Source organism: Microplitis mediator, chromosome 5 (assembly GCF_029852145.1).
Source record: "Microplitis mediator isolate UGA2020A chromosome 5, iyMicMedi2.1, whole genome shotgun sequence".
NCBI classification, from domain to species: domain Eukaryota; kingdom Metazoa; phylum Arthropoda; class Insecta; order Hymenoptera; family Braconidae; genus Microplitis; species Microplitis mediator.
The window spans coordinates 25,694,191-25,712,999 of NC_079973.1; the positions used below are offsets into that span (position 1 = coordinate 25,694,191).

An 18,809-nucleotide genomic window follows, 5' to 3' on the forward strand; every position below is an offset into this window, starting at 1 on the left:
ATTTGAATCATTCATTATGAATCTTAATTTGGAATTGCAGTGAAAATATTGGTCGTATAAAAAAATTTTTCTAATAAAAGTTGTTCAGAATTCAATTTTACAATAAAAATGTCTCTTTTAGATTTTTCTTAGGGCCAATGAGGAAGCTGTAATTTCAAAATTAAGATTTTCATAATAAACCAAAATTTGAATCATTCATTATGACTTAATTTGGAATTGCAGTGAAAATATTGGTCGTATAAAAAAATTTTTCAAATAAAAGTTGTTCAGAATTCAATTTTACAGAAAAAATGTCTCTTATAATTTTTTCTTAGGACCAATAAGAAAGCCGTAATTTCAAAATTAAGATTTTCATAATTAACAAAAATTTGAATCATTCATTATGACACTTAATTTTTGAATTACGGTAAAAATATTGGTCGTATAAAAAAATCATAAGCGACATATTTTATGGAAAATTAAATTTTCTACAACTTTTGTTTGAAAACTTTTTTAACAAGACCAATATTTTCGCCGTAATATCAAACATTTGAGCCATTAATTCCAAAATTGGCAAAAATCTTGTCTTTATATCACTTAATTAGGAATCGGATGTTAATTACAAGGCTGGATTTAAATAAATAACATAAACAAGTGTACGAATTACATGTTGCTTTTTTAAGTTTTAAGTCAATACATTTAATGGCACACGAGTTATTATAAACCAGCGGTGCGTTTTTCTTCTACATGATAAATCAAATGATAATAATAATAATAATAATTATATAATAATAAATGTATTTATTTAAATTTAAATTTATTTATTTATTAATTTATTTTATCATCATCACCATCATCATTTAAATTTTACTACCCTGTAAAATGGATTTGTTTTAAAATTTATATACCATAATTTCTAAAAGTGCTTGCGGTACTTTTATTATTATTTATATCATAATCAAATAGTACGGTAATAGTATGGGACAATTGTATAAATAGTTTATTCAGATTAATAGTACGTTGACGCGTCACTCTGTAATTTTACGGACACTCGAGTAGTTTTGTTCATATTTATTATTTTTTTCTTATATACTATGCGTAGATTTAAGTGTATATATTATTATTGACAAAATTAACAATCTGATTACGTCGATTTGTTATATAATAGGGTTCATTTTTTTTTTTTTATTTTTTTTTTTTCCAGTCATTCTTAACTGTAATAATATATAAAAAGAATATCGAAAAGAATTTGTTATTTAACCGTGATAAGGTTACATAAAAAACAAATTATGTAAAAAAAATAATAACTAACAAAATATAAAAAGGAAAATGAAAAATAATTCATTGCCTCGCACTGGACCCGGCAGCTATTTTTTTTTTCTTATCGTTAATATTAAAGTAATAATCATTTATTTGTTATTGTTGTTAATATTTATGTTAGTGTTAATATTATTAATTATAAATTCAATAAATTATCATGTCGGGCTTAGAGATCGGTGTCGTACCAAGCGGCAACTTGATTGTTGTCTTGCGGAGGCGTTGGCAGCTCGTCGATGTGATCGAAGCTCAGATCGCCGTCATGTCCGACGTCCATCGCGTCCATTGCGCCGTATGTTGATCCCCCTATTTCCAATCCTTGCATTGAGTCTATTGGAATCTGGTCATAACTTGCTGTTGGTTTTAACAGAAGAGATAATCAGTATCAGTATGAGAGCAAACATTTTAAATATCAAATTTCGTCCAGTCAAAACTCGGAAATAGGAGACAGTCTGGGAAGTTGGTGTAAATTTTATTGACGGTCTATGATATCACTCACTACAGCCCGCAGAATAAAAGTCATCGGGCCAGGGGTTGAGAAAAAATAAAAACAGATTTTTTGGAAATTTTTCATTAAAAAAAAAATTGTAAAAAACTTTCAAACAAAACTTGTAGAGAAAAAAAATTCATGAAAAAAAGTATAGGAAATTTTTTTTGTATCTATAAAAAATAACACGTAATAGATTTTTGAAATTCCGAAGCTTAAATTTAGTGAATTTTCACAAGAATGCGCCACTCAAGTAGAAGTAGAAAAAATGTGGACAGAGCTGGACTGCATGCACTCATACCCCAACTGTAGATACACATTTTTTTTTTCTACTTCAGTGGCGCATCCTTATGAAATTCCACTAAATTTTATCTTCAAAATTTAAAAAATCTATTACGTGTTATTTTCAAAAAATATATTTTTGGGGGTATTTTTATTTTTTTTTTCATCACTACTGGGAAAACTTTTTTTCTCACCACTAACAGGAAAAAAGTTACAGGCTACTCTTCATAGAAAAACATGGAAAGTGACATTCTCATTTATCCTAATTTATCCTAATATGAGTCCAGATTCGAAAATAGTATATTACACTACAAGGGAAGAAAGTTGAAATTCCTGCCCTGTGTGATATGATGCCCGAGGCGAAGCCGAGGGCATCATGACACACAGGGCAGGGCTTTTAACTATCTTCCCGTGTGGTGTATACGATTTTTCTTTATACCTGGTCGAAAGTACGTTTATTAATTACATTTTTGAATACTATAAACAACACAACCACGTTCTGCCTTCAGCTGACAGGTCGGCCATGTTTTTTTTATTTGCTCCCTATTGACGCGCCTCTTTCGGACATACATAAAACTTTAATTTTTTTCCGTCTCCCTTTTTTTTTTGTTGCGTTTTTGATGCCTGCCCCGCGACATTTGAAAGCACGAGCGAAGCGAGTGCGTCTGGTCGGCGGGGGCAGGCATCAAAAACAAAACAAAAAAAAAGACATAATTATACTTATAAAAAATAAAAATAAAAAATAATTATTTTTTTTCGAAAGAAATAAATTTATGCCTATGAACAAGATTTTTTTCCTGCCAATAAATAATATATAAATGAATACATAATCTTTCAATAATTAACCTCGCCTCTGCATCAAAATCTTTTATCACCTCATCCTCGTCCATAGAGTCATCAGATGATACTTTTTCAGTCATTTTATTATTGCAAGTACACTGTTTACTTAAAATATCACAAACAACGAGACACGAAAACACTGACGTACATGTAAATAAAGCAACGATCTATGATGTTATCGTCAAAAATTTTATTGATAAAGTGGTAGACGTTCAGTAGATGGCAGCAGCCGGCTGTTTCCGTAGGCACGAAAAAATTTTTTGCTCCCGGCGATGTAAGTGGGGCGCGTGTAACTCCACTAGGAGAGGGAAATGAGACTTTAGGCCTTAAAATTAGGGAGGGAAGTGCGTACTTTCGACTAAGGGATAAAGAAAATAAATTTTTCTCTGGACTTTTCGGGGTTTCTCCTACTAGGGGGCATCGTAAGGAACAAAAAACGTTTATATTGTGTTGGGTTTTTTCCAACAGGAGCAAAGTTATGGGCTACTCTTCATAGAAAGACATGGAAAGTGATCCTCATTAATCTTCATTTTTATTCTGCGGGCTGTTTATGGCCGACATCATGGACCTTCAATAAAATTTGTACCAACTTCCGAAAAAATCTAGATCCTATTTCGTAGTTTCGACTGGACTAAATTTCCATTATTATGTTTACGGACGACACTAGCGTCTGCTGCAAATATTTATCTCGGATGTTTAATCAGTGCTATAAAACTCAAACATCAAACTCTTGTTTATTATTTACTATTATTACTGTGACTGTTATAATTATTGTTATGTTATAAGAATGTATAAACTGCAGGTACAGTATCGCTACAGGCGATTGTAGCTCAAGATAAGCCGAAGAAATGGACCGTTTAGAAGATAAAGAATAAAGAGAGGAATTTTATTGATTTTTCAGCCTCAACAAACATCTAAAGAGGGAAAAGATTAAAGCCAGTGCAAAATACAAGCTCACGTAGGAGTTTGTGAATTGCTCATGCTTTCATACTCGAGTCTTTTTTTTCTAGCATTACCTTTGAGTTTTTTATGAGGATAAAGTACTTTGTCCTTTTCGTCTCGAATAAATAAACAAAAATTTAATAATTTTCTTTGCTTCAATTATTAAAACAGGGTCTGGCCACACGCATGCATTAGCGCAGTTACGAACTAGGATAGCAGAAGAAATTTAAAGAAAGCAGACGACACACATGCAAGATTTATGATAACAATAAAAAAAAGTGCAAGCAAATTAAAGTGTTGGTTGGTGTTAAATACAAAAGCTAGATCAGGCAATCAAACTACTTTATTTGGTTGAACTTTCACCTATGAGTTACTGCGTTATTGTGATGGTAGTCGATAACTTAAAATTAAATCCATAGATTATGCTGCTGCCAACAGAGATTATGTTAAATGTATCCAGTAAATAAAACAGGACAGGCATTGTTAGTTATCATTGTCATTTTTTATTTTTTTTACTAGAAAGATATAGGAATAGTTATATTTGTTTATCAGTACTCTTGAAAAATGAGTAGTGAAATTCTGACTGATTCAGATAGTGGGTAATTTTGTTAGTAATTGACTGGTATTTATTTTTAAAATTAATGATAAAATTAAGGGCATTCTTCTGAAGCTGCTCCCATTTATTTCAAAATTAGTAACGCTGTCTAGTGTTGGAATTCTGGAGTTTGTTAAAAATTGTTTTGTATACAGAGTAAATAGAGAAGTTGTTTTTTTAGTAGAGTGATTTGAATTTTATTTCAATCCGCATTCACTGAACCAGAATGTCTGTAGTAAAATAAATTCCCTTTGGAGTGAATTTCACTCCGAGGATTAAATAAACAGACAGTCATCCGCTCCGTATTCAATTCGCGTTTACTCTGTATGTAATGTATGTTGAACTCGGACAAAAAATTAAATTTTGAATAATTGTTTGTACAAAGATTATTTTCAGACATAGAAAATCAGATACTCATCTCTACTCGAGCAACTGGGATCGTTATTTCAATGACTTACTTGGAATTTTAAATTCAATAATTATTTGTAAATAAAATTCGAGTTAAAGAGAGGGTAGAAGTAGCATTTGTGACCACTGCTCCATTTTTGGACATTAGATACTTTACTTTAATTACTGTCAAAGTATGAAATAAAATTCTTATTTTAATAGTGTGATAAAAAAGTATCTCTTTATATGTTAGAAAAATTATCTACGTCATTACAAATTATTTTATTTTAATTTTCAGTGTCCAAAACTGGTACTAAAGTGGCCAAAAACGGTACCTCTACCTGTAGACGGCTGTATTATTTTACGTGGCTCCAATAGTACTTAAAAAAGGCGGTAAATTAAAAGTTTTTAAATTTTATTCACGTGTGTGGAAGCAGCTTTGGGAGAATGCCCGAATTAATTAAATTACTAACATACTTATAGCTGTAAAAAATGTAATGATTCAGTGATAAGTCACTATCGAATTTTTCTAGAGTACAATTATCAATAAAACAAGTAAATATTGCCCTGTAATTAATTATGAGTTTTATTTATTACGGAGCAATTGAATAGAGGACTTACCTTGGGGTTGATAAGCGCGACCGCCATGACTGCTGTGCACACTAGGGGGTCCCTGTCCATACATACCATCATAGCCTTGTTCAGGCCCGAGCATGTCCTGAAGATTAGGTACCAAGGATCAACAACAATGTCTTATAGTATGTGGGGTATCTACTGATCAGTTTTATATGCGCAAGATAATAAACAAACATGGAGTAACATACATATGCAAACCGGGCTATTGTGGTGCTAGCAGTAGTTGGGATATTAATTTATCTATTTTATGTTACGACATTTCTGACGGCTTGTTTATGAATCTAAAATATATATTTTTATACTGGCAATGTGAGGGTGAGATCGTTTCAGACAAGTGCCAAAACAAACAAATATAAATACTGATACTGATACTATTTTCTTTTTCTTTTTTTTTTAATTATTTTTAGACGAACGAGTGGATCTATCAGTGCTGTCAATCGGATGTCTATATAATAGATATTAAATAATAAATAATTTTATTAATTTTTTTATACCTTTTGATAAAATTAATGTACTAGTGATCTAACGACTAAAGAATAAATTTAAATAATTATTAATAATTTGCTAAAAACTACTGACATTTAACTACTGCAGTGGCATTTAAAATAAAAATAATAAAAGAGTACGAAAAATTAAAAGCTTGCGCTTGAGCGATTCGTAAAAAAAATATTTAATAACATTCCTACTAAAAACTGTCCAATAATAATTTAAGTAACTTTTAAATAAAACGTGACACTAAAATAAATAAAATTAAAAATATTATACCTGTAAGTCTGGGCCCATTATACCAAAGTCAGGATTATTCCACATATTCGTATCTTCGCGGAGTGAATTTGTGAGCTCCATTGAAATACGTTTCTTGTAATCTTGGGGTTTGTCCTCACTCATACGGAATAAAACAGCCGCGGCGTAAGTCGCGACAGCTTCATTTCTCGAGTGTAGTAATTCAGTCAGTGGCGCTGTGGCACCCTCTTGTTCAATCATCTCGGCACCCTCTTTGTCCGCCGCCAGCTCACAAAGCACTCCCGCGGCAACTCGTTGAATATTTTCAATCTCATTGAACAGTAACTGTTTGGGGAATAATAAATAATTCATTAATTAGTTTATCCATGGATCCGCGCTGTAAAAAAATTTCGGAGTGAATACAGAGCAGATAACTGTCTATTTATTGAAATTTACTCCGGAGGAGTTGAATTTAATATTAAAACTTCAAATGAAAGTGAATGCGGATTTAAATAAAATCAAAACTACTCCGCTAAAAAAAAAAACTCTATTTACTCCGTATGCAGAATAATTTTTAAAAAATCCCCGAGCTCCGAGTGAATTCAGTTTTAAATAAAAAAAAATTCACTCCTGATTTTTACAGCACATCAAGTAAATAAATATATTTAAAAATATTAGTTACCTGTACGAAGATAGGAATGACATTTTGAGATCTAATGATTGCTCTATTGTGAGATTCTCTTGCGAGAATATGAAGTGTACCAACAATTCCTTCAACGATTTCTTCCATACGAACACCATCTGCGTAAACTTGTTGGCTTCCCATGCCAGCGACGGATGCTCGTTGCTGTAAATTTATATTTTATTCATAAATATTTATTTATTATTATTTATTATTATTGAACTTACTCTCTCAGTGTCTTGGAATGCGCGCATCAGATGCCTAACGAGATGATGAATAGCACCGTGTTCACGCAAAGGTACGTGATTAGCTTGGCAGAGAGTCAGATTGCGAATCAACCCAATAACAGCCTTAACCAAAGGCCAGCGTGAGGGTGGATGAAGTAATTTAACTATCACCTGTATACCGTAATTTACGCGCACGGAATTCTGTGCCATTTCAGCTTCAACATGTCGGGATGTCAAGTGACGCAGAGCGCAAACTGCTGGCTCTGTTATTTCTTCCCGGTCTCCAGCATTGACGATTGTGCGGATAAGAGCCTCGACACCTCCCACTTGACATACTGTGATCTATTAAATTAAAAATTCAAATTAAATTACTACATTTTACTCAATTGCTAAATTAAATAGTCGCTGATAGCAAAATAATTTTTATTTACTTTGTTGCGTTGGTTATTGCAGGTGAGATTTGAGAGGATACCAGCAGCACAGGTGACAACATTGACGTCTGTGGACGCGAGAACTTGTACGAGACTCTGCAAAAGTCCTTCCAAGCCGTCAATTTTTGTTCCGGCGTCCGAAAGATTCCGTAGGGTCCAGAGACAATTTTGAACAAGTCTCTGACTTGGGTTTCCCAAGTGCATTGCGAGGGCTTGCATGCCTCCAGCTTCAACAATCGCTGGCTTATTACTTGAGCACACTGACAATACTGCAATTAAAAAAAAAAAAAAGAAATTATTAACGTCAACTATGTAATTATTATTGAGTTTAAATAAATTCTGTACCTTTTAAAACACGTGAAGTAGTCCACAAAAGCTTTTCGTAGTCATAAGTGCGCATGATACGCACCAGTTCAATGGGTCCTTGTGAAGCGAGAATAATTAATTTACTTTCTTGATTACCGTAAGCGAGAATTTGAAGACAATCGGTGACGATTGCCAGGAATTTAACGTTGTTGCGCTGGAGTAACGCGACCATTTTTTGTAGACCACCAGCAAGACGCACTGCCATTTTTGAGCCATCCTGGTGGAGAAGGAGGTTGTGTAGAGTAGTGATGGCGTAGAATAAGACAGACTCGACACCGGAGCTGAGCAGCTTGACGAGTGCTGGTATTCCGCCGCTCTTGAAGATTGCGAGGAGACCTTGTCTGTGGTGAGACAAGTTGTGTAGAGTACCGACGGCTGCTTTTGTTGATTCCAGGTCGTCGCTGTTGGAGATAGCGCGGACTAAAGCGGCTACCATCTGAGAGCTGTTCATGATGGCGTGTCGGGCCGCCTCTTTCTTTGATAGCTGATGGACCATCATGGCTGCATGAGACACAATCACTTGATCTTCATCGTTAAGTAGCTTTATCAGCTCGGGAATGGCTCGAGTTGCCAAGTCCGCGTCGTCTTGATAGTTTATCAAATTGACAACCGCGTGCTTCAGCATCTGGCTCGGCTCGGCCAGGCGCTGGACTGCCGTGGGCTGTGCAGGATCAAACTGAGTCGAGGGTATTTCAATACCCTCTTCAAGTGTCTCGGGGAACATCGCTGCTCGTACACGCTGCGAACGTGTGTGGCTCAGTTGTGAATTCATTTCTAGTTTAAATGAAACAAATATTAATCATCAGCCGAAAATTTTTTCTTCAAGCTCCGTTAGTAAATATTCAAATTTAAATACCATCAACTTGGTCTTGGGTGAAACCCTGTGGGTACCCTTGGTCCAAGTCGAACATCAGTTGATCTCCCTCCATTTCATCGTCATCCTTGCCGGACAGCGAGGGTGCCTGTGTAGCAGCTCCAGAATGGATACCGGAGTCACCCATGTAAGAGTTTTGCTGCCACATGAGCGTCTGCTCTTTGGCTGAACCCATTGGTAAGTCACCTGGTCCTTGGTAGTTACCATGGGACACTAAAAATATAAACCAATCAATAAATATTATTATTATTGACAAGCTAAACATAAATGAAAGATTTTATTATAGACTATTAAAAAATAAACGTACCAGGTCGCATTTGATTGGAACTCATGGCTCCACTTGTCTACTCACTCCTAAAAAATAAAAAAGTGTAATAATATTTTTGGGTATTAAATAAAATAAACAAACTATTCACCCGTTATGTCAAAGGAGGTAAATTTAATGGGAAATAAAATTAGCAAGTATGATGTTGAGGTCGTTAATTGGTCGTTAGTGTACACAATATTGTATAGATCACTACAAAGGGTCAGTCACCGCGTATATATGTATATGAAGATGCTGAAATAAAATCAACGATCGAAATACGAAACTAAAACTCTGAAACACTGGCAGCAGCACACAGTAAGAGCGTTAGTTAAACATTGGTGCGCATTTACTAAAACGTGTACAAAGTCGCGCATAAAGGACGCTCGAGATTTTCCAATATACGAGAGTACAACGACTATGACGCTGGTGAGTGCCGTCTAGTAAGGGGGTGGTTGACGAAGACCGAGCGCCAGTAGATTTAGCTTTGGCTTTCGCTTTAGATCTTATTCTTCCTCTCTCTCTCTTTCTCTTTTTCTATCAAAGAGCCCTGTGTAACTCAAGTGCAACAAAGGATTGCAGAATCCAATGCATCACCATTTTCATGACAACTCCTGCGCCCGCGTCGACGTCCAAGCCAAGGGCCTGGGGGGTGCCGCAATTTCTACCATAGACTACTACAGTTGTACGCGTCCACGTAATGATGAAAGGAACGCGGCAACAAAGTCAGAGAAGTTTATTGAGAGAGATCGAGACAGAAGTAACAGGAAAGGACTGAGAGCGAGATGGAGTCGCGAAAGAGGAAGAGAGAGACAGCTGGGGGTATGACTGCATGCTGACAGAGAAAGCTGGTGTACTGAGAAGGGAGAAAAAGAGGGAGAGAGAGAGAGCATGAACGAACACACTTTGACACACCCTAGGTAAACACACGATATATTATTGTTTATTAAAAATATTGATGGTATTTAAATAATTTATGAATACTCACCGGTGTCAGGATAAATATCACTGGACTAATTTGATTGTTCTCGGTTGGTTATCACGTATGAATCACTCGATAACAATCGATTACTCACACGTAACACCAGCTTCCTCGGTATCTTACGGAGATCTGTCAACTAAAGATGGCGGAGCTCAGAACGTTGCTGGTTGCTGGACGCTTGCTCGAGTCTCAGTCTACGCCAGCGCTGGTGGCTTATTCGGTAACTGCTGTTTGACAAGAGAGTACTGGGAGTTGTAGGTGGAGGCGCACTTGCTGGACAGTGATACTCATGCACTAGTGATGTTCCTCGAGTGCAGGTCCGGGTGACTCAACTTGACGATGGAACTTTTAAAATTAAACGTAGGATCTGAAAGCCGATTGTTGAATAATGAGGGGCTGAGGAGAGGGGCGCAGCTCATTCTACTTTACCTGCTACTTTTGCTTGTATGGATGGTAATGCCTTTTGTACCTGTAGGGAAATTCTATTGTTGAAATTTTGGAGCCTATGGGTGATTGATTTTTATTGCTGTGGTTTTAGGCCATTAGCACTAAACATTTTGTAAAAGAGAATTTTTAAAAATTACAGGGAAATTTGAACGAGTATGAATGTAACGTGACCTTGAAGTTATCAGACAATTAAAAATTTTTGAATTTTTTTAAAATCAATTAAAGACAGACAATTAAACTAAAAATATGCACATGTAGAAAATTTAAAAAACTACAGGTGCAATTTTCTGAAATGTTTTTATTTTTATTGTTTATCGTTTTTTAAAAAATCCAAAAACTATTGAACGTCTGCTAAATTGATTGTCATAATGTAACAGGCATTAGACAAATTTAAAATTATAAATAAATAGAGGAAAAAAATTAAAAAAATAATATTTGTGAAAAATGCACTAATTAATTTCAAAATTTTCTAAATGCGCATTTTTTTTTAAATTTAATTTTATTGACTATTTACTATATTTACTATTAATTGACAAATTTAAAATTTTAAATTTGTCTGATATCTGCTACATTCACACTCAGAAATTTAAGGACTGAAAAATTAAAATATCTGCCCTCAAAAAGAACCAGTAGTTGTATAAATATATATAAAATATGTATAAATACCAGTGTTGTATAAATATGAAATAAATAAACGAAAATCATCATAATAATTCTGTAATTACTTAATAATGTATGAGTTTAAATGAAGTAGACATAAGAAAAATTTAAAATTAATAATAAATAGAGTAAATAATTAATAAAATAAAATTTTTAAAAAATGCGCATTTAAAAAATTAGTAAGTGCATTTTTTATAAATATTATTTTTTTAATTATTTACTCTACTTATTTATAATTTTTAATTTGTTTTATGTATGCTACATTCACACTCGTTAATAATGTACTAGCTAAATAAAAATATGTTTGAATTTACTCACTCTTCCCGCCATTTTTATTCTCAGCTGCGAGTACTTGTACATCACCGACGTCCAACTAAATAAATTAAAAATATAAACACTCACAAAAAAATTGAAATTATGCAAGTAATTGATCGTCAATTCACAAAAATGATTTTAAAATAATATTTTTAGTTAAACTAGATCATTTAAATATTTATTTGTGTATTTAAATTCCGACAACCAATTTCTCGAACTACGTCGGCACTGAATTTAATTTATTATTAAGATCACGTTCACTGACACACATAACTTAATATATTTAGATATTTATCATTAAACAAAAAATAATTTAAAAGAATGTATATGTTCATAACTATGCGACACAGTAATTAAATAAATTATTTTACCGAGTTTAGATGACAACAACAATGAGAGCAGCCATCGCCCGGGAGACTGACTGACTTCAGCGCACGCGCATGTCTATTTTGTCTACTGCGCAGGTCATACCAACCGTTTCTCGAACTGCGCAAGCTTCTGCGTCAAACTTCACTGTACCGCTATTGTTTTAACTCGGAAATTATCTGAATCGTGATTAAATAAATAAATTCAGTGGTTTTTTGTTCAAATAAATTAAAACTCGTGTCTTTAAATATTCTCGACTACCTAACGAACGTTTCGGAATAATAATTTTATCGGTACTTAGCATATAAATAACAAAAAATAATAAATAATTAAATCATCCCATGTTCTTTATTGTTCAGTTGCCGGCGTTCGTCGTCATTCGATTGTTAATTTAAATTCCATGATACTGAAGTTAGCCAACGTCTAATAATTTTTTAATTCTTTTAAAAAACGATAAATTAAAAAAAAATATATGGAAAAAAATTGCACATAGTTTTTGTAATTATCTACATGTGTATATTTTTAGTTTTTTTTTTTTTTATATTTTAATTGTTAAAAAAAAAATCGAAACATTATTGATTGTCGGTTAACTTCAAGATCATTAAAATCTACGTAAATAATTTTTATTAATTAATATTAGTATACCAAAGTGTTTAAATAGTATATTACATACCTAGGCCAGTAAAATAAGAAAAGTCTCAGAGCACATGTAATTGTTGGCCGAGGCGAAGCCGAGGCTGACAAACATGTGGTCTGAGGCTTTCTTTTTTACTGGCCAAGGTGCGTATACTATTTTTCTGCTCGACGAAGCCGGAAAGTCGCAACTTCGTTTGGGGCAGCGGCCCGAAAGTTGCCACTTTCCGGCCGGAGGGCAGAAAAAGTATTAGTGAGTGTTTGTGTATAAATGTGAATTTTTTTATCGACTGATTGGAGTGGAAGTGTTTTTATCATCACGTTTTATGGCGCCATTGTGAAAAAATTAAAAAATAGAATTTAGTTTTTTTTTAATTAAAAATTTTGGTGATTAATACCAGTGTTTGTGTGAATAATTTTAAGTGGTGTATTTTAATATGAATAGTTATTGAATTATTCGAATTTCGGTTCCGGATTGAGCAAAATTAATTCATCACAAGTCTTCAAAATGTAAGTTTTTATTGTTTATTTTTTTTTTCAAATAATTATTTATTTATTGTTTATGCTGTAGCAATAATTTATTGCTTACAATTATTTATTTAATTTATTGATTATAATTATTAATTCTTATTTGCAAAAAAAAAGTTTTAAACAAAATTTTTCGCGGCAGAAATATTTTATTTTTAAACAACATCTTGAATAAGAGTTGTGAATAAATTTGGAAAATCCAAAAGTGCGCGACTCATAATGCTCATTTATTATGAAATAATAAAATAATCATAAAAAAATGGCGGGAAGCACGAATAAATTTAAAATATATAAAATTTTCTTTCCTTAAATATTTGTTTTTTTTTTTTTTAAATTATATTAGTATTTTTTATATAATTATGGAAGAACCTACTCAAAATATCTCGATTAATAACAAAAGCAAAAAAAATATATGTAAATAAAAAAAAATTGAACTGAAACAATTCAGGCTTACCAATTAGCAAAAAAAAAAAAAACAGCTACACTAGGATGGTAATTCGCAAGCGCCCCTGGTGGGATAAATGTACGTATAATGTATAGGTATAGATATATCGGCATCCATGTTAATTTTACATCGATATACATAGATATAGTTATACAGCCTTTTTATCCTTTTATTAATTGTTATTAAACGACACTCAATTACCTAGCCAGTAGCAATAGGGGATCTACAAATCTTTCGAAGAATTAAAAAAAAAAAAATTCGATTCAATTACTGCATTTTTTCGTAAGTTATTGTGTCTACGGGTTTCATACTTGACGGACAGGAAATTTTTTTAGACTATTTTGATGTTTTTTCCTTTTTTATTGAACTAAATAAATTTTTGAAAAGTATGAAACTAATATCCATTAAATTATCTTCAAAATAGTATGCAACATATCTCAATTCCGTAAACTAACAAGGGTATAATAATTGAAATAGTTGCCGAAGTGAGGCGAATTAAATTTTTCGATCATAAAGCACATCTCAGATGCTTCGCATCATGAGTCGTGCAATAGCTAATTTTCGAAAAAAAATCAGAATCAAAAGATGGAGTGAAACGGCAAGACCTGAATTATTTCTATCTTCCGGGGCATTTTGATTGATTCTGACGAATCTAGCGACTGCTCAGCTAAACAACTTTCACGATCGTGTTCCTCGGGAAATTTCCGATGGGAAACTAGTGTCAAATAGCTAATTTTCGGAAAAAATCAGAATCAAAAGACGAAGTGAAACTGCAAGACCTGAATTACTTCTATTTTCCGGGGCATTTTGATTATTTCTGACGAATCTAGCGACTGCTCAGCTAAAGTACTTTCACGATCGTGTTCCTCGGGAAATTTCCGATGGGAAACTGGTGACAAATAGCTAATTTTCGAAAAAAATCAGAATCAAAAGATGAAGTGAAACGGCAAGACCTGAATTATTTCTATTTTCCGGGGCATTTTGATTGATTTTAACGAATCTAGCGACTGCTCAGCTAAACAACTTTCACGATCGTGTTCCGCGGGAAATTTCCGATGGGAAACTGGTGTCAAATAGCTAATTTTCGAAAAAAATCAGAATCAAAAGACGAAGTGAAACGGGAAGACCTGAATTATTTCTCTCTTCCGGGGCATTTTGATTGATTCTAACGAATCTATGGACTGTTCAGCTAAACCACTTTCACGATCGTGTTCCCCGGGAAATTTCCGATGGGAAACTAGTGTCAATTAGCTAATTTTCGAAAAAAATCAGAATCAAAAGATGAAGTGAAACGGCAAGACCTGAATTATTTCTATTTTCCGGGGCATTTTGATTGATTCTGAAGAATCTAGCGACTGTTCAGCTAAACTACTTTCACCATCGTGTTCCTCGGGAAATTTCCGATGGGAATCTAGTGTCAAATAGTTAATTTTCGGAAAAAATCAGAATCAAAAGACGAAGTGAAACTGCAAGACCTGAATTATTTTTCTCTTCCGGGGCATTTTGATTGATTCTAACGAATCTAGGGACTGTTCAGCTAAACTACTTTCACCATCGTGTTCCTCGGGAAATTTCCGATGGGAATCTAGTGTCAAATAGTTAATTTTCGAAAAAAATCAGAATCAAAAGACGAAGTGAAACGGCAAGACCTGAATTATTTCTATTTTCCGGGGCATTTTGATTGATTCTGACGAATCTAGCGACTGCTCAGCTAAACAACTTTCACGATCGTGTTCCTCGGGAAATTTCCGATGGGAAACTGGTGTCAAATAGCTAATTTTCGAAAAAAATCAGAATCAAAAGACGAAGTGAAACGGCAAGACCTGAATTATTTCTATTTTCCGGGGCATTTTGATTGATTTTAACGAATCTAGGGACTGTTCAGCTAAACTACTTTCACCATCGTGTTCCTCGGGAAATTTCCGATGGGAATCTAGTGTCAAATAGTTAATTTTCGAAAAAAATCAGAATCAAAAGACGAAGTGAAACGGCAAGACCTGAATTATTTCTCTCTTCCGGGGCATTTTAATTGATTCTAACGAATCTAGGGACTGTTCAGCTAAACTACTTTCACCATCGTGTTCCTCGGGAAATTTCCGATGGGAAACTGGTGTCAAATAGCTAATTTTCGAAAAAAATCAGAATCAAAAGACGAAGTGAAACGGCAAGACCTGAATTATTTCTATTTTCCGGGGCATTTTTATTGATTCTGACGAATCTAGCGACTGCTCAGCTAAAGTACTTTCACGATCGTGTTCCTCGGGAAATTTCCGATGGGAAACTGGTGTCAAATAGCTAATTTTCGAAAAAAATCAGAATCAAAAGACGAAGTGAAACGGGAAGACCTGAATTATTTCTCTCTTCCGGGGCATTTTGATTGATTCTAACGAATCTAGGGACTGTTCAGCTAAACTACTTTCACCATCGTGTTCCTCGGGAAATTTCCGATGGGAATCTAGTGTCAAATAGTTAATTTTCGAAAAAAATCAGAATCAAAAGACGAAGTGAAACGGCAAGACCTGAATTATTTCTCTCTTCCGGGGCATTTTAATTGATTCTAACGAATCTAGGGACTGTTCAGCTAAACTACTTTCACCATCGTGTTCCTCGGGAAATTTCCGATGGGAAACTGGTGTCAAATAGCTAATTTTCGAAAAAAATCAGAATCAAAAGACGAAGTGAAACGGCAAGACCTGAATTATTTCTATTTTCCGGGGCATTTTTAATGATTCTGACGAATCTAGCGACTGCTCAGCTAAAGTACTTTCACGATCGTGTTCCTCGGGAAATTTCCGATGGGAAACTGGTGTCAAATAGCTAATTTTCGAAAAAAATCAGAATCAAAAGACGAAGTGAAACTGCAAGACCTGAATTACTTCTATTTTCCGGGGCATTTTGATTATTTCTGACGAATCTAGCGACTGCTCAGCTAAAGTACTTTCACGATCGTGTTCCTCGGGAAATTTCCGATGGGAATCTAGTGTCAAATAGTTAATTTTCGAAAAAAATCAGAATCAAAAGACGAAGTGAAACTGCAAGACCTGAATTATTTTTCTCTTCCGGGGCATTTTGATTGATTCTGACGAATCTAGCGACTGTTCAGCTAAACTACTTTTACCATCGTGTTCCTCGGGAAATTTCCGATGGGAATCTAGTGTCAAATAGTTAATTTTCGAAAAAAATCAGAATCAAAAGACGAAGTGAAACTGCAAGACCTGAATTATTTTTCTCTTCCGGGGCATTTTGATTGATTCTAACGAATCTAGGGACTGTTCAGCTAAACTACTTTCACCATCGTGTTCCTCGGGAAATTTCCGATGGGAATCTAGTGTCAAATAGTTAATTTTCGAAAAAAATCAGAATCAAAAGACGAAGTGAAACGGCAAGACCTGAATTATTTCTATTTTCCGGGGCATTTTGATTGATTCTGACGAATCTAGCGACTGCTCAGCTAAACAACTTTCACGATCGTGTTCCTCGGGAAATTTCCGATGGGAAACTGGTGTCAAATAGCTAATTTTCGAAAAAAATCAGAATCAAAAGACGAAGTGAAACGGCAAGACCTGAATTATTTCTCTCTTCCGGGGCATTTTGATTGATTCTAACGAATCTAGGGACTGTTCAGCTAAACTACTTTCACCATCGTGTTCTTCGGGAAATTTCCGATGGGAAACTGGTGTCAAATAGCTAATTTTCGAAAAAAATCAGAATCAAAAGACGAAGTGAAACGGCAAGACCTGAATTATTTCTATTTTCCGGGGCATTTTTAATGATTCTGACGAATCTAGCGACTGCTCAGCTAAAGTACTTTCACGATCGTGTTCCTCGGGAAATTTCCGATGGGAAACTGGTGTCAAATAGCTAATTTTCGAAAAAAATCAGAATCAAAAGACGAAGTGAAACGGCAAGACCTGAATTATTTCTCTCTTCCGGGGCATTTTGATTGATTCTAACGAATCTAGGGACTGTTCAGCTAAACTACTTTCACCATCGTGTTCCTCGGGAAATTTCCGATGGGAAACTGGTGTCAAATAGCTAATTTTCGAAAAAAATCAGAATCAAAAGACGAAGTGAAACGGCAAGACCTGAATTATTTCTCTCTTCCGGGGCATTTTGATTGATTCTAACGAATCTAGGGACTGTTCAGCTAAACTACTTTCACGATCGTGTTCCTCGGGAAATTTCCGATGGGAAACTGGTGTCAAATAGCTAATTTTCGAAAAAAATCAGAATCAAAAGACGAAGTGAAACGGCAAGACCTGAATTATTTCTATTTTCCGGGGCATTTTGATTGATTTTAACGAATCTAGGGACTGTTCAGCTAAACTACTTTCACCATCGTGTTCCTCGGGAAATTTCCGATGGGAATCTAGTGTCAAATAGTTAATTTTCGAAAAAAATCAGAATCAAAAGACGAAGTGAAACGGCAAGACCTGAATTATTTCTCTCTTCCGGGGCATTTTAATTGATTCTAACGAATCTAGGGACTGTTCAGCTAAACTACTTTCACCATCGTGTTCCTCGGGAAATTTCCGATGGGAAACTGGTGTCAAATAGCTAATTTTCGAAAAAAATCAGAATCAAAAGACGAAGTGAAACGGCAAGACCTGAATTATTTCTATTTTCCGGGGCATTTTTAATGATTCTGACGAATCTAGCGACTGCTCAGCTAAAGTACTTTCACGATCGTGTTCCTCGGGAAATTTCCGATGGGAAACTGGTGTCAAATAGCTAATTTTCGAAAAAAATCAGAATCAAAAGACGAAGTGAAACGGCAAGACCTGAATTATTTCTCTCTTCCGGGGCATTTTGATTGATTCTAACGAATCTAGGGACTGTTCAGCTAAACTACTTTCACCATCGTGTTCTTCGGGAAATTTCCGATGGGAAACTGGTGTCAAATAGCTAATTTTCGAAAAAAATCAGAATCAAAAGACGAAGTGAAACGGCAAGACCTGAATTATTTCTATTTTCCGGGGCATTTTTAATGATTCTGACGAATCTAGCGACTGCTCAGCTAAAGTACTTTCACGATCGTGTTCCTCGGGAAATTTCCGATGGGAAACTGGTGTCAAATAGCTAATTTTCGAAAAAAATCAGAATCAAAAGACGAAGTGAAACGGCAAGACCTGAATTATTTCTCTCTTCCGGGGCATTTTGATTGATTCTAACGAATCTAGGGACTGTTCAGCTAAACTACTTTCACCATCGTGTTCCTCGGGAAATTTCCGATGGGAAACTGGTGTCAAATAGCTAATTTTCGAAAAAAATCAGAATCAAAAGACGAAGTGAAACGGCAAGACCTGAATTATTTCTCTCTTCCGGGGCATTTTGATTGATTCTAACGAATCTAGGGACTGT

General features: G+C 34.5%; 1 protein-coding gene across 4 annotated transcripts; it reads right to left on the reverse strand.

Annotated features, from left to right (window-relative positions):
* Window positions 1-1,215: 1,215 nt before the first annotated feature.
* Window positions 1,216-10,344, reverse strand: LOC130667649 (armadillo segment polarity protein). Of its 4 annotated transcripts, XR_008989868.1 has the most exons (11): window positions 10,061-10,343; window positions 9,076-9,122; window positions 8,751-8,981; window positions 7,874-8,668; window positions 7,529-7,797; window positions 7,098-7,439; window positions 6,871-7,035; window positions 6,231-6,533; window positions 5,451-5,547; window positions 4,211-4,272; window positions 1,512-1,650 (listed from the first exon to the last, which is right to left on the reverse strand). XR_008989868.1 is itself a non-coding variant. In XM_057469393.1 (10 exons), the coding sequence occupies exons 2-10, from the start codon at window positions 9,098-9,100 to the stop codon at window positions 1,466-1,468; spliced, it is 2,412 nt and encodes an 803-aa protein (XP_057325376.1). In that variant the 5' UTR covers window positions 9,101-9,122; window positions 10,061-10,335; the 3' UTR covers window positions 1,216-1,465. The 4 variants fall into 4 exon arrangements, 3 of the variants coding, with proteins under 3 accessions (XP_057325376.1, XP_057325377.1, XP_057325379.1); XM_057469393.1 differs by lacking the exon at window positions 4,211-4,272 and having other exon boundaries at window positions 1,216-1,650; window positions 10,061-10,335; XM_057469394.1 differs by lacking the exons at window positions 4,211-4,272; window positions 10,061-10,343 and adding an exon at window positions 9,185-9,337 and having other exon boundaries at window positions 1,216-1,650.
* Window positions 10,345-18,809: the final 8,465 nt, after the last annotated feature.